General features: G+C 56.8%; 2 protein-coding genes across 2 annotated transcripts in view; one reads left to right on the top strand and one right to left on the bottom strand.

The window, feature by feature from the left end:
• The window catches only part of LZTR1 (leucine zipper like transcription regulator 1), a 35866-nt gene extending 31702 nt beyond the window's left edge, over nucleotides 1–4164 (top strand). The window contains exons 19-20 of the mRNA XM_039698491.1: nucleotides 518–598; nucleotides 3348–4164. Of these exons, the coding sequence (XP_039554425.1) occupies nucleotides 518–598; nucleotides 3348–3464 (198 nt within the window). The 3' untranslated portion in view covers nucleotides 3465–4164. The remainder of the gene's footprint in view (nucleotides 1–517; nucleotides 599–3347) is intronic.
• Nucleotides 4165–5984: 1820 nt separating this feature from the next.
• Nucleotides 5985–14140, bottom strand: LOC120497284 (arginyl aminopeptidase). Its single transcript, XM_039698523.1, has 11 exons — nucleotides 13712–14140; nucleotides 13254–13394; nucleotides 11480–11628; nucleotides 10823–10939; nucleotides 10471–10706; nucleotides 9577–9690; nucleotides 9223–9335; nucleotides 8783–8891; nucleotides 7985–8209; nucleotides 7249–7391; nucleotides 5985–6247 (listed from the first exon to the last, which is right to left on the bottom strand). The coding sequence occupies exons 1-11, from the start codon at nucleotides 14138–14140 to the stop codon at nucleotides 6083–6085; spliced, it is 1941 nt and encodes a 646-aa protein (XP_039554457.1). The 3' UTR covers nucleotides 5985–6082.
• Nucleotides 14141–15306: the final 1166 nt, after the last annotated feature.

Below are 15306 nucleotides of genomic sequence, written 5' to 3'. Positions count from 1 at the left end.
TACCTGATACTGTGTCACTTCTGGTCCTGTGTTGTAGGAAGGTACTGCTCAGCAGGTTCTGCTTGCCTGGCTCCTCCTGAGCTCTCCTCCCCCATTACAGAGCTGAGGTCTTTTTAAGATGACCACGTGCTCAGCACTCAACTGTAAACGCTTTTTGGCATTTGTTCCAGGGGTGGTCTGCAGGTGACAGACTTTAGTCTTGTTTTATCAGTCATGCTGACAGGATCTTGCAGTGGAGTTTGAGCTAGCAAAAGATATTTTGTGGTAAGAAAGCCAATGCTGGCTCCCAGGCAGGCAGCCTGAACTGCTACAGCACAAGCAGAAGTCCTCCTGCTGATTAGTTCTTGAGGACTCCATACCTTTTAAATCCAAGGCTTATTTTTTAATAGTTCAGAAAATATTCAGTTTGTAATGCAAAGTGGAGATGTTCCCTAGCTAAGAGGAGTTACCTGCTCTGTCAGGACTGTGTGCATCTGAGCTGTGCAGACAGGAAATCACATTTTTGCTCCTGCTCTAGATTTTAGAGGCAGCTGACAAGACCCAGGCCCTGGACATGAAGAGGCACTGCCTGCACATCATCGTTCACCAGTTCACCAAGGTTGGTTGCATCTTTTCTGTGGCTTTTGGGAGCTGCTGTCCTCTGTCACTGCCTTGGTTAAAGACACGTTCATATAGAAATCAGTTTAATTCTTCCTCATGTGAGACAGCTGAGAGCTGGCTGCATGTTACTGGCACTTGCTGACAGGACTGCCAGGCACATTTCTCACACTAAAGTAAATTAAAGACTGGAACAAGCTAATCTAGAAATGTGAAGCCTTTCCAAGGAGAAGTTACCCAAAATTGCTTCCATTTCCAGTTGTTCCAGCTGTTGATTTTGTGCCATGCCCTTGTTGGGTTGGTGTGTGTATAGCAGGGTAACTTTGTTGTATATTGAGGGCACAAATCTCTCCCTCACTAGCAGTTATCAATGTGCTCCTCATACTCCCCTTGAAGTATTCTCTGTCATACATGTTTTATTATCATGTGCTCTGAAACAAATTACCATGTCCTGCCTGGGCTGTGATTTCCATGTTCCACAGTTGGACTCTGTGGTCTTAGAGGTCCTTTCCAATCTTAAAAATTCTGTGGGTCTGTTTTGATGGGATTATGCATTCGTGGCAGGAAAGGTCAAGAGCCCAATGTGCTGATACTCCTGTCCTCACTTGAGAGAATAAGGATATTGTCATTTAATTGTTCCTATGAGATGTGATCCCTCCACGAGAGTTCCCCAGCATGTCATCAGTTCATTGCTCAGCTTATTAGCATTGCTGAAATAGGTAGATAAATCATAGGAATTGGGATTTCTGGATGCTACACACATACTGATAATAATTCCCTAGTTAATATTCAAGTAGCTCACTCTCCTTTGTATATTTAAACTCCCAATCCTCCTGGGGAAGAAGAGCACTGCTATGTCCCATCAGTGTCTGGAGAGGAGACAGGATGGTGTTCAGGCTCTTCATTAAATGCCAAAGTTGCTGGAGCATGACGCATTTTACATTCAGAAATAACTGAAATTGCATAAAAAGCATTGAGAGTGGAGCCAGCATCCAGAAATCACTCCCAGAGGAGAGTTCACAACATGAGGTTGCAGCCCCTGCCTTCATTCATCCTGTCTGTTTTCTTCTGGCCCCATGAGTCCTGTGGAGCAGCCCAGTTCAGCAGGGATGGGGGATGGTCCCACTGGCCAGGACAGGACATGTCCAGGACATCCCTGGGGTTGGGGTCAGTGCCTTGCAGCCACTGAGGGCTGAAATATCACAGTATCACTTCCCAGTGCAGGCCACAGGAAGACAAAGAGGTGTGATTCTCCCCAGAACATACAGGGGGAAATGGACATTACAGCACTGGGAGGCAGCAGTGGGAGCTGGAGGGCGTTCCTCAGTTGTACTTCCTCACCAGGATGTGGGGAAATGTTTTATATTTAAACTGTTGACTGGTAGAACAGTGTTCATCAAAACGTGGCTGGAAGACTGTCAAGCAGATGTGCACGGAGAAATCTCAATTATGCAATGTTTTCCCTTGGCCTGAGAGGCCTCAGTGTGTGATTCTTGGCCTGGGCTGGGTGACTCAGTGTGGCTGGGCACGGACACTCTCTGCTCTGCTCCTGGGCCAGCCACGAGCTCTAAGGGGGATTTGTTCTCGGGCACAAGAGAACCACCAGAGCTCAGGCAGGCTGGGTCCCTGGCTGTGGGATCTCCTGTTCTTCCAGTTACTTAACACTGTTCTGGATTTGGGCTGTTGAGGAGTTTTCCCCACAGCAGGAGCATTACTGAGGAGCTGTTTCCCAGAGGTTCACTGCTTTGGGCAATGTGTTTTCAGGCTCTTGTGTGTCAGTGCTGTGCAAAAGCCCTAATAAACCTGCTGTTGTGACATGTGACACCCTGATCTGTTCTGCAGTGCGTGCCTTGCGTGGGGGCAGGGTCCCACCAGTGCTGAGGGGGTCTCTCTCCCTCCCAGTCCTGGCAGATCCTTAGACTGGGGATATTGCTACAAGCATAGCCTGAGCTCTTCCTGAAAGCATCCTCAGCCACTTCCCTCCTGGCCTTCAGAGGTTGCTCAGGACATCTTTATTCTGTATCCCAGTGCAGCTCCCTTGAGTGAGGTGGTAATGTCAGTTCAGGTGAGGAGGGTGAGGGGGTGCCTGGGCCCAGTCTGCCTGGAGGCTGCCTGGTGTTAGAGCCTCTGGGCACAGAGGGATTACTGGCTCCTGTCCATGAGGTTGAGGAGAAAGAAGGAATGTGTAGAGCTCCTTTTTGCTAACAGTTGAGCTTCTGAACAGTCCAAAAGCATAAAGTGTGTTGTAGATTCTCATCTATGTGATGTGGTGGAGGTTTTTGTTGGCAAGGGCTCCAGTGACCTGCTTTGACTGCAGGAAGAATGCCAGCAGAACCAGCATGGATACTGAGAAGAGCTTTTCCTCAGGAGCACAGCAGGGATCAAGCCCTGAGTCACATTTTCAGTGCAAAACCACAGATCTCAGAGCTCAGGCTGTGCTGGTCAGCATGGCTCTTAGGAGAGTGCTCAGTCAGTGTCTTGTAGCAGTGGGGCTGTCAGTACCCACAGGGGCAGCTCTGGGGGCAGGTTCCTGCTGCAGTTATCCACTCCCAGCAGTCTGAAGTTGTTTCTAAGCCCCAACTGGAGCCCTGTGGTCTGTTCCCTGCAGCCCAGCCCCACAGCTGGGATCTTGCACCATCTGTGTCCCACCAGACTTGCTATGGGGTGCCAAGGGTAAAAGGGTAATACATGAGCTGATTTGGGGAGGGTTTTAATTTCTTCCTGTTTTTTCTGTTTTGTTTTCCTTGAAGGTCTCCAAGTTGCCAAATCTCCGCTCGCTCAGTCAGCTCCTCCTCCTTGACATCATAGATTCCTTAGCTACCCACATCTCAGACAAGCAGTGTGCAGAGCTGAGCGCAGACATATGACATGCCTTGGGAAAGCACCTTCTCATTTGTTCCTGAAAAACACTGGCACTTTAGAGCTGGCTCTGGTTTACTGTTGTGTATGGAGTAGCTCAGTGTCTGCACACTACAGCAGCCCTGGAGGAGCAAGGACAGTTGAGGTGCTCTCTCTGGATTTGCTGGGTTTGTACCTCTGTGCAGCATTTGGATTTTGTTACATTTGTTACTCAAATGTAGACTTGGAATCATTTCAGGCGTGAATTAATTCCACATGGTTTGGGGAGTTACTAAGTTCATAATCAAGCCCATTATTACATTCATACTGTAAAATCAAGCAGTCATGAGTAAGAGTCACTAATCCTTTGAAACACAATATTTAAAGAATACTATTTAAAGAGCTTCAGCTGACCCAGCCCGAGGGCTGTAAAGGGGAAGTCAGTCAGAATGAAACTGGGAACAAGAGCGCGTGGTGTTCACAGGGAGACTGGCCCTTGGACCAGAATGTAGTGACTTCTCAGAGACTCCATGGTGTGGATTAACAGATAAGCCCCTGTGCAGCTGCCTGGATTGGTGGGCTGCACGAATCCAGACCTGTGCTCTGCAGCAGGTCAGACTGGAAGATTACAGCAGTCCCCTCTGACCATCAAATCCATTAATCCTGTCTTGCTAAGCCTTTCTAAATCTATTTATTAATAAAGAATTAACATCTTCTCCTGGCATTTCATGATTGACTTGGATTTCATTCTGGAAAAAAATTAAGCAAAAAACGTTCTGCTCTTGATGAAGGTCACGTTGTTAAAAATAAGTGTGTTACATCTTGTTACTAATTTTATATTGAAGTGTCTCTGTGAGCCCTTGCCTTTGCAGGAAGGTGAATGAAGGCAGAATGCCATTCCCAGCCCCTGCAGGAGCAGCTGCTGTTCCCTCCCCTTGCAGCCCCCAGCTCTGTGCTGGATGTTTCCCACTTCTCCTCACAGCTGGATTGTGTTGGTAAAGTGTCTGGTGGTGGAACTGTCCCAGCCCTGCCCAGAGCCCTGGGAGGGAGTGACAAGCTGGGAATCAAAACCTTGTCCTGCTCCAACTGCAGGGGCTGCTCTCTGCTTGTCTGAAGCTGGAGTGGTGCAGGATCCCTGTTGGGACAGGCAGCTCCCAGCCCTCACACTCCATGTGCAGCCATGATTTCCACTCAGTGAGGTGTTCCTGGAGCAGCAGTTGTGAGCTCCTTGTCAGCATCCCACAGCCTGGCACAGCTGCACATGCCAAGAGGATTCAGTCTGGGCACTGGGGAACACCTCATGGATTTAATCCAAGGGAACTGCTCTAGGGAGCACCCTGTCTGTGTCCCTGGTGGCCTGCTCAGGTGAGTCAGACCAGAGGTGACAGGTGCTTCTGAGAGCCAAGGGCACCTTTTAAACCAGAGGGATTGTTTCCAGATGCCTCATAGATAGTGGAGTCTCTTACCAGAGGTCATGATAATTGTCCTGACAGGCTCTGTGTTCCCTGGGAAACCAGGCTGGCAGCTGGAGAAAGGTTCTACACTGCAACTTGTAACAACACTACAGTCTACTTCCAGTAATGCTGATCCACTAGAGGACACCCATTGCCCAGGGAAGCCTCATTCTCTCAGGCTGAACGTGGCATAACCAGCCCTCTTTAAATCCTGAGCCCACTTGTGAGGAAGGCACAACCTCCACACCCTCTGACTGGGCACTGCGGGGTCTTGGCTTGGGGGTGCTTTGGGCTCAGTCATGGCTGGAGGGACCACAGTGCTGGGTCAGAGATTTACTGTGAACACTTGAGCCCACTGAGATTGGCCTCTGGGCTGCTGTTGTGCAAGTGCCAGGACCATGCACCCCTCTGAGAGGACACCCCGAGTTTCCCAGGAGATGGCAGGCTGGGAGGTGTTGTAGAGGCCACACACACAGACTGTGGGGTACACATGGGCTTCCAGGGCACTTAGGTGCTCTTGTTATCACCACCTCGTTATCATTATGGCCAGCAGGCTCTCAGGTTACTTGTGTTCCCACAGCCTTGGGCAGTTCTGTACTGGAATATGCAGTTATATCCCTGCATTTGATAAGGAATAAAGAACATTGTGGCTGTCCAGCTTTGCATTATTTCTACAGTCTCTGCCATATGCAGGCCCCCCTGGCTCTTTAAAGCCCTTGGGACTGCTGGTGGGAGAGCAGGAGCACCCCTTTCCTCCAATTCAATGTGAGCCCCAGTGTGGTGGCAAAAAAGAAGGTAGACAATAAATCCCAAACTCCTCTGGAGCAGCAGCTCAGGGCACTGGAGCCAGGAGGTCCCAGCTTTGCCACACTGCACCAGCTCCCCATGTCCCCACTGTCACAGCTCTGGCAGCTGGGCAGAAGGCAGCAAGGAGCAGTGTGGGTCAGGGCCAGGAGCTGCTGCAGCCCTGCAGGCACTGAGGCCAAGCCCATCCCTCCAGTGCCAGCAGCACCCCAAGTGCCCAGAGCAGGGCTGGCCACGGGGCAGGGAGTCACTCTAAGGTGGCCCACGCCTCACTGGGAACAGGAAGAACAATGAGAAAAAATTCCACATTTTAATAAGGAAATGTGAGAGGGAGGCACTGAGGTCCTGCCAGCAGGAGCACCGGCGGAGGGGGCAGAGCCCGGGCTGCCTCAGGCCTCGGCCGCCGCCAAGCCCAGGATCTTCTTGACATAGTTCTGCACGTTGACGTGGAGCTGTGGGGCCGTAGCAGAGAAGGTCTCCATGGCCAGGGCCCGCGCGGCCTCGGGGCCGCCCCACATGGCGCGGTACAGGGGCAGCGTGTACTTCTGCTTGCCCTGCGGAGACAGCGCAGTGACAGCCCTGACTGCCCCGGTCCCACTGCCCCTGCCCCACTGCCCTGCCCCGGCCCCCCCTGCCCCACTACCCCTGTCCCCACTGCCCCCAGCCCTGCTCTCAGCCAGGCACAGAGCACGTGGCAAATGGGACACGGTGGGGAATGTTGCCATGGGCAGCCCTTGGCACCACAGCACCTGGAGGGGGGAGGGCACCTGAACCTCAGAGAAGGAGCAGACCCTGAGAAGCTCATGAAGTTCAACAAGGCCAAGTGCAGGGTCCTGCACCTGGCTCAGGACAGGATGGATGGAGGGATGGAGAGCAGCCCTTCAGAGAATGACTTGGGTGACAAAGTGGGCATGACCTGACCGTGTGCTCTCCCAGCTTGGAAAGCCAGCAGTGTCCCAGGCTCATCCCCAGCAGTGTGGGCAGGTGAGGGGGAAATTCTGCCCTCTCAGAAGACCCCAACACTGGAGCACTGCATCCAGCTCTGGAGTCTCCAGCACAAGACACACATGGACAGAGCAGGTCCAGAGGAGTCTATGGAACTGCTCTGGGGCCAGGCTGGGAGAGCTGGGGGTGTTCACCTGGAGAAGAGACAGCTCCAGAGAGACCTCAGAGCACCTTCCAATGCCAAGAGAGCTGAAGAGGGAGTTTGGAGTGACAGGACAACGGGAATGGCTTCCCACTGCCAGAGGGCAGGGTTAGATGGGATATTGACAAGAAATTCTTCCCTGTGAGGGTGGTGAGGCCCTGACACAGCCCTGGAAGTCTCCAAGGCCAGGCTGGATGGGGCTTGGAGCAACCTGGTCTAGTGGAAGGTGTCCCTGGCCATGGCACGGGGTGCAGTAAGATGAGCTTTAAGGTCCCTTCCAACCCAAACCATCCTGTGGGACCATCAAAAGTAAGAGCCAAACCCTGTCCCTCTGGCACTGAAAGACCTGTGCCCTTCTCTCCCCACTGGCATGCTGCTGGGCCCTGCCACCAGTGCCTAGGAACAAACCTGGCTGTGCAGGAAGTCCTTGACTTTGCTGTACTCAGCCTCCAGGTTGTTCTTGAGGACAATCTGGCACCAGCGCAGTCGCAGCTCAGCGTTCTGGGCCTTGGAGATCTTGGGGTACATCTTGCTCAGCCTTTTCACATTTCCTGTGAGAGAGGAGTGGTCACCATCCCCCACGGGGTTGTGACCCATCTCCCAGCCCCTGCTCCCAGGGAACCCTGTCAGTCCATCCCAGCTGTGCTGCAAATTCTCTGGGATCCTCTCAGCCTCGGCTCAGGCCTGGCCCCTGCCCCACCCCCAGCTCTGGAGCAGCCCAGGCCCCTGCTGGCTCTGGGCAGGTCGGTGCCCTTGCTGGGCCTCCAGGCTGGGCAGCCCTGCAGGGCCATGTGCTGGTGGCTTGGGGTGCCAGCACAAAGTGGGGGGAGATTCCTCAGCAAAGAGGGCAAGGAGAGTTGCAGTGACATGGGGACACAGCCCAGCAGAGCCAGCCTGGGGACAGCAGGACTGCACATGTCCCCATAAATCCAGGGACATGCTTCCCCTGGCTCTCCATCCTCCACCACACCAACCAAGGCTTCCCTGGAACCAGGACCCACAGAGCAGTTGGAGAGGAGCTGATGGCCACACACCCGAGTGTCCCCCCATGTCCCCTCACATCCCCGGCCAACTGGCTGGACTTGGGCACATCACCCTGTGTCTGCTCTGGGCACCAGAGCCCTGGGAGTACCCTGACACTCACCTTCAGGCAGGGGGGACCTCTGCAGCACCTGATCCAGGAAATAGACCAGCTGGTACGTCCTCCAGCCCATGATGTCCACGGCTTCGATCGCCTCCATGTTCAGGCTGTCAGCGGCCCAGAGCTCTGCCAGCTCCTCTGCTGGCCTCATCAGCTGCTGCCCCGGCGACAGGTCGGGCAGGTAGGGCGGCCAGCCCGGCGTGTTCAGCCAGCGGTCAAATTCAAACCCTGCAGTGAGGCAGGAGGGAGAGCTGGGAGCAGAGCCCTGAGCCCCACACCAGCTGCTGCTGCTGCCCAGACCTCCCCACCTTCCCCCAGTGCCACCAACCCTGCCCGAGGATGGCGACCACCACAAACTAATGGTGTGAGGCCATCACACACATGGGCTCAGGGTGTGCTTGTGGGTACTGGCCCCAGCGCCACAGCGGGATGAGCTCCAGCAGGGAAAGCTCCTGCCAAGCCTGGATCTCCAGCAAGGCTGGGCCAAGCCCAGAGTGCTGGCTGGGCCTGATCCCAGTGCTCAACCAGACTCACCAGGCTGAGTCACGGACACCCCATGAAACAGCACCCAAGTGCAGAGCAGGAACTGGGTTTGAATGGAAAACAATCAGGCTGAGCTGGCACATGCCCAAGCCTGGGCCTGATCCCAGCTGGCGAGTGCCCTGCTCTGACAGAGCTGGGCTGGCAGCAACAGCATCTCCAGTAAAACACACAACCCAACGTGCAAAGGCTCCAGGGGACATGGGCTGCTCTGACACCCGCGGGAGTGGGGCTGAAAAGTGGCAGCCCCTGTTCCCTGACCTGGGATGGAGTCCACGCCCTTCTCCTTCAGCTCTGGGAAGTACTCCAGGAAGAACTCGAGGGTGTCGTCTGCAGTGATGCTCTGGAACTTGAACCGGTTCACGTAGGCCTGTGGGGGTGGATGGGGCTGATGCCAGACACTCTCACCCCAGCAGTGCTGCCCAGTCCTCTCAGTGCTCCACCTCACTGGGGAACCCATTCCAGCCCCTGTTCCCTCCAGGGGCTCCCAGCCCCCTGCATCCCCAGGGATACCCCTCAACATTCCCAGCACCTGCTGCAAGCACGAGACTAGGCTCTGCCTTCATCTTATTCCCCTATTCACATTCCCGTTTCCCACCTCTTCTTCCTCTCCCCAGCCACCCTCTCAGCCTGTCCTTCCCAGGGTCCTGCTGTGCCCTGGCCTCCTGCCGTGGCATTTTGACTTTGCAGCTCACACCCACCTGGAGGAAGGCATCAAACTTGCTCTGGTTGCCCACAAGATGGGCCAAGTAGCTAACGAAGCAGTACCCCTTCTCATAGGGTGTTTCATTGTATGTGTCATCTGGATTGACACCTAGAAAAAGGCAAAACCATCAGAAATCTTCTGCCCACCTGCAAAACAACACAGCCCTCACACGCACCAAGATTCCCCCATCTGTGCTGGGCGCAGCCTATCCCCCCGCCGAAGCCATCATCTCTCCCAGGTCCCATCACCCGTGCTGGTGATATTGTCAGCCATGAACAGCCCGGCCCCCCCAGTCCCCCTGTCACTGTCCTGCTCCCAGGGACACCCAGAGACACCCAGGGAAACAGACCTGGCTCGATCACCACCCGCAGCTTGTTGAGGGGATGGTCCTCCCCCGTGGCGTCCATGTGCTGGCGCAGGAGCGCCCGTCCCGTGGCAGCCTCCAGGCAGGTGTAGGGCAAACCTGGGCAGAGACAAGCGGAGGCGTTCGGGGAGCCCGGCCAGAGCCCTGCGCACTGCGGGCACAGCCACAGGAGAGGAACACCATCAGTGCACCAGCTGGGAGAGCAGGAACCCGTACACGTGGGGTTGGGATGGCAGAGCTGCAGGGGGGCATGGGGCAACCCAGCCACAGGCAGCGGGAGATTTTTCAAGCCGCTTAATTTCATGTGGATACAGCAAATCGTGGTGGGAGAACACGAGCCTCTGGACAGGACTGTGTGTCCTGGGGGGAGCTCAGGACAGCTGGTACCAGCTCCACATGGGAGCTGCAGGAGGATGAGGAAGGTGAGGCAAGGACACAGTGCCCACATTCCTGCAGGGGTTGCAGGGAAGTGTCCATCTCAGAGCAAAGGCTATCAGAAATCACAGACTGGTTTGGGCTGGAAGGGACATTAAAGATCATCTTGTTCCACCCTCTGCCATGGGCAGGGACACCTTCCACCAGACCAGGTGGCTCCAAGCCCCTTCCAACCTGGCCTTGGACACTTCCAGGGATGGGGCAGCCAAAGCTTCTCTGGGCCACCTGTGCCAGTGCCTCCCCAAAGTCACAATACCTAATCTAAACCAACGCTTTTTCCAGTTTACAGAACCCCACAGGGTCTTGCAGCTGCTCCCCTTCACCTCTTCTGAGATGCAGCACAGGCTCCATCCCCACTGGCACTCGGAGGGATGCACTGAGGTGTGGGACAGAGCCCAGGGCCACACAGGGCTCAGCAGCCCACAGCCAGGCACGGCCACGCACCGTAGACCTCGGTGGAGATGCGCCTCTGCGCGTACATGGTGAAGCCCTCGTTCAGCCAGAACTCGCCCCACGTGGCGTTGGTGACCAGGTTGCCAAACCAGCTGTGGGAGATCTCATGGATGATGACGTCCACCAGGGAGCGGTCCCCGGCCAGCAGGCACGGCGTGACGAAGGTGAGGCAGGGGTTCTCCATGCCACCAAAGGGGAAGGAGGGCGGCATGAACAGGATGTCGTACCTGCCAGGGAAGGCTGGCCTCAGACCCCGCTCCTCCTGAAGGCAGGGCTGGGGAGAGAAGGAAACTCTCTCCCTGTCCCTGAGGAACCAGGTCCTTCAGGAACCTTCCAGCCATACCTGCCCCAAACATAAGGGCCAAAGAGCTTCTCTCCAACCACCAGGAACTCCTCAATCACTCCGTCGTACTCCTTCTTGGCAGCCTCGATCAGGCAGGGCTCGGCCCAGACACGGCTCCTGGCCAAGTGCAAAGAGGAAGCTTAACCATTGGGGACTTTCACCTTGTTGCTTCATCAGACAGAAATTGCACAGGTTTATTCCAAAGAAAAATAAAACCCTGCTGATAAAGGCATCTAAAGAGGCAAATAGTGCAAATTGCTGTGATTTCTTTCCTTGTCTGAAGGTCAAAGGGCTTTTATATGGCTGCAGTGGCAGCCAAGAACTGAAGAAAGCACCAGTCTGTGAGGAAATGTGGGATCCTCCATGCATGGGGCCCACTGCCCTCATTCATGGGCAGGGTGACACGAGCAGAGTCAGGGACCCTCCTGAAGGTGAGGGGACACAGCATCAAGGCTCCTTTTCAAGCTCCAGTTTGAGAAGGACCCTTATCCCATGAGCCCACAACCTGGTGACACAGACAGAGACTGACTGAGCCATGTTTATGGACAGTGTCTCTGTTCTCCAGAAGCCCCTGGAGCAGGGAGAAGCAGAAAGTGGCTGCCACAGGAGCTTCATTGTGCAGCTCCCACAGCTCTGGAGCCCTCCTGAGCCCCTTACCTTGGGCCAACATCAGCAGACACGATGTCCCCAACAACCAGAGCAATCAGGTAGGAGGGGATTGGCTGGGACATCTTGAATACAAAGGTGTTATCCTTCTGCTTCTCCCAGCTCGTGGCACTCATCACAGCCGTGAAGCCCTCGGGGACCTGACCATGTGGATAGAGCCACCCATTAGATCCACAGCACACACAGTGGCAGGCCAGCTAAGCCAGCTGGGACACCACAATGGCTGATGGCAAACGTGTCCCAGCCTGTCCTGGTGCTGGTGCCGGGGGCACTGCAGGCTTTGGGGAGCAGAGCAGGAACACCCCGAGCTCCCACTCGGGATCCCAGCTGCATCCTGCAATGTCAGGGTACCTGGAGCTGCCCCAGGTGCCCCTGGAGCTACCAGGAGATAAGGAAATGCTGGAGCTGCAGGTGTGAAAGGGCAGAGGATGCAGATCCCTCAGCCGCTGATTCCCCTCCCAGTTCTTGCACAACAACTCATTTTTCCTGTTCCCAAGCCAGTGTAGAACCCATGGCAAATCCAGCAGCCTGGGCTGAGCCCAGGGAGACTGATCCAGTGTCCCCTAGCCCGAGCAGGGGGTGAGCCCATGGTGCACAGGGAATATAGTTTCCTTGGTACAGAGCATCACACCAGAGCTCAGCAACAGCCCCATCCCTGTGGCACCAGAGGGGCTCTGCCCTGGGAGAGCAAAATAAATCAATTCTGCCATCAGCAGCTGATGCCACCACATGCCATTGGCACTGGATGGTGTCACACCATTAAGCAGTCCCCTTGCCCACAGCAGGATGGCACACGTGGCAGCCCAGTGCCAGTGCCACCACATGCCCACACGCAGACAAGGGGGAATCTGGATTTAGTGCCATCTTTGGGGAACAGCAGCTGCTCCTTCCTGGAAGTCTGGCAGCCCTGGCACTGCCACCAGGACCCAGCATGGCCCAGCAGCACCACCTTCCTCCAGCTGTTTTCCCCCAAACTCAGCTCCTGTTACAAATGCCAGGAGCTCTGGGCAGGGCAGCCAGGCTGGTGCATGCAACTGGGGAGAGGCAGGAGCACCCTGGGGCTGCTTGTCTTCCTCCAAAAGGGCATCTAAGAGAAAAACAGCCCAAGCACAGGTGAGTGACTTCACAGCTGGGGCCTGAGGAGGAGGGTTTGAAGCAGTGTCCCTGCTGTGATGCCTCCGTGCTTTGGCACATTCCGTGCAAGGGACCCAACAGCTCAGAGCAGGTTAAGCTGGAAGGGACATTAAAGATCATCTTGTCTCACACCCTGCCATGGGTAGGGACACCTTCCACTATCCCTGGTTGCTCCAAGCCCCATCCAGCCTGGCCTTGGACACTTACAGGGATCCAGGGGCAGCCACAGCTGCTCTGGGCACCCTGTGTCAGGGCCTGCCCATCCTCACAGCCAAGAATTCCTTCCCAATATCCCATCTAACCCTGCCCTCTGGCAGTGGGAAGCCATTCCCCCTGGCACTTAGATCCTTGTCCCAAGGCCCTCTCCAGCTCTCCTGGAGCCCCTTTAGGCACTGAAAGGGGCTCTTGGGTCTCCTCAGAGCCTTCTCTTCTGCAGGTGAACAGCCTGGCTGGCAGGAGGCTGAAATCCCAGCTCTTCCAGCCTGGCTGCACAGCAGAGGGGCTCCAGCCCTTGGATCATCTCCACAGCTTCCTTTGGACTTTCTTCCCCAGCAAACTTTGCCCTCATGGAGGGTTTTGCTGCTGCTGGGTGTCAGGGAACTGCTGGGGCAGCTCCAGGGGCTCCGCTTACCTTCACGGTGGCTGAATAGGTGAACTTGACTGAGGGGGTGTCAAAGCAGGGGAAGAAGGACCTGTTGAGGACAGCCTGGCCCTGCGTGTACATGTAGGGCTTCTGCTTCCCCGCCGTCTGCTCAGGGGACAGCCAGCACACCTGGGGAGGGACCAAGACCAAATGAGAGGTGGCCCGACCACAGCTGCTCCTTGTGGAGGGAGCTGGGAAGGGGCTCCTCACCCTTGGAGCTCTGCGCACTCCAGGCCTGGCGTCCCCTGTACCATCCCCCAGCTCCCCCCGTGTCACACCCAGTGTCCTCCCACTCCTTGTGGGCCAGGGTGTCCCACCGGGCTCGGTGTCCCTTCCATCCACTCCGGGCCCGGTGTCCCCAGCTCACCCCGGGCCCGGTGTTCCCCAGTGTCCCCCGGTGTCCTCCCACCCCCCGGCCCGGTGTCCCCCGGTGTCCCAGCGCTCACCCCGGGCCCCTCGCCCGCCTCGTAGTCGATGAGGAGGGTGAGCAGCTGTCCGGCACGGGGGGCCTGGGGCAGGGCGATGTGCAGGGCGCTGCCGTAGCTGGCGAAGGGCCGGCTCTCCACGGGCAGCGCCTGCCCGGCCGCGTCCCCGGGCCCGCCCGGCGGCGGCAGGAGCGCGGCGCGGCTCACGGCCAGCGCGGGGTGCGCGTCCAGCCGCAGCTCCGCGCCGTCCCGCTCGCACCGCAGCTCCAGCCGCGCCCGCCCGAGGAGCCGCCCCGCGCCCGCGGCCGCGAAGGACACGCGCAGGTCCAGGTGCAGGTGCCGCAGCGACCAGGGGCCCGCGCTGCTGGCGGGGGATCCCTCGGGGCTCCACGGTGGGGGATGGAGAGAAATCCATGGGTGGGAGCCATAGGTGGGGATGGAGGCACCCATGGGGAGAGCGATCGGGGTTCCATGGTGGGGGATGGAGAGAAATCTATGGGTGGATCCACGGGTGGGGGATCCGTGAGGGGAGATGGAGGGGACATGGGGTGGGATCCGTGTTATGGAGATGTGGAGGGATCTGTGAAGGCCCTGTGGGCGTTCCAGAGAGAATTCAGGAGAAGGGGTAATCTATGGGTTGGGCAGAACAAAGATGTCTGGGACCTGTGGGCGTTCCAGAGAGAATTCAGGAGAAGGGGGTAATCTATGGGTTGGGCAGAACGAAGAGATGTCTGGGGGAAATGGGGATGGGAGGAATTTGTTGGGGCAAGGAGTCCAGGAGGATCCATGGAGGGGGATCCATTGTGGGGGGCAGCAAAATTCAGAGGTTGGGAATCCATGGATCAAAGGAGTTCATGGCAGGGCACCCCTGGATGGCGGGTCTATAGCGATCCAAAACGGGATCCTTTGCAGGGTTCATGTCGGGCTCCACGGAGAGAGATTGGGAAAGGGGGACCCAGCACAGGGGTCTGTGGGAAGATCCAGGGGGACCTGGAGGAAGGATATAGGTACAGATCCGTGGGGAGATCAAGTGCAGGCAGGTGTGTCCAGGGGTGGGGGATCCATGTGGGATCCGGGAAAATATAGGGGGATCCGGGGGGGCGGGGGTCAAGATCCATGGGGAGGAGATCCAGAGCCGGGGCTCAGGTGGAGTGAGATCCAGCAAGAGAATCAAGGAGGGACAGAGGGAAAATCCATGGCGGGGGATCCGGGGAAGAGGGGGGTGGAGGCGGATGGGGCCGGGATCCATAAGATATTCGCTGGGGCGGGGTGTCCATAGGGGATCTGGAGGGGTGCTTGGGGGGGACAATGTCACGATCCATGGGGAGGGGATGGAGGGATGGCCCCCCCAGCGGGGGCTCGTGGGGACATCCGGGGAGAGCCGAGGAGGGATACCGAGAGGGATCCGTGGGGCATCCACGGGGTGAGGGCAGCCATGCGGGGTCCATGGGAAATCCGAGGAGGGGATGTTCCGGGCGGGACTGGGGGGTCCGTGGGGTTTCCCGGCTCAGGCTCCGCTGCCGGTTCCAGGCGCCGCGTCTCGGCAGCCGAGCGGCACCGGGGGCAGCGGGGACCGGGCGGGACCGGCCCTGGGCACCGAGCGGGGCAGGGGCGGC

Source organism: Passer montanus, unplaced genomic scaffold, assembly GCF_014805655.1.
Source record: "Passer montanus isolate IOZ18808 unplaced genomic scaffold, ASM1480565v1 scaffold127, whole genome shotgun sequence".
In the NCBI taxonomy this organism is placed as follows: domain Eukaryota; kingdom Metazoa; phylum Chordata; class Aves; order Passeriformes; family Passeridae; genus Passer; species Passer montanus.
The sequence above is the reverse complement of the archived record's forward strand: the minus strand, read 5'-3'. Positions and strand labels throughout refer to the sequence as shown.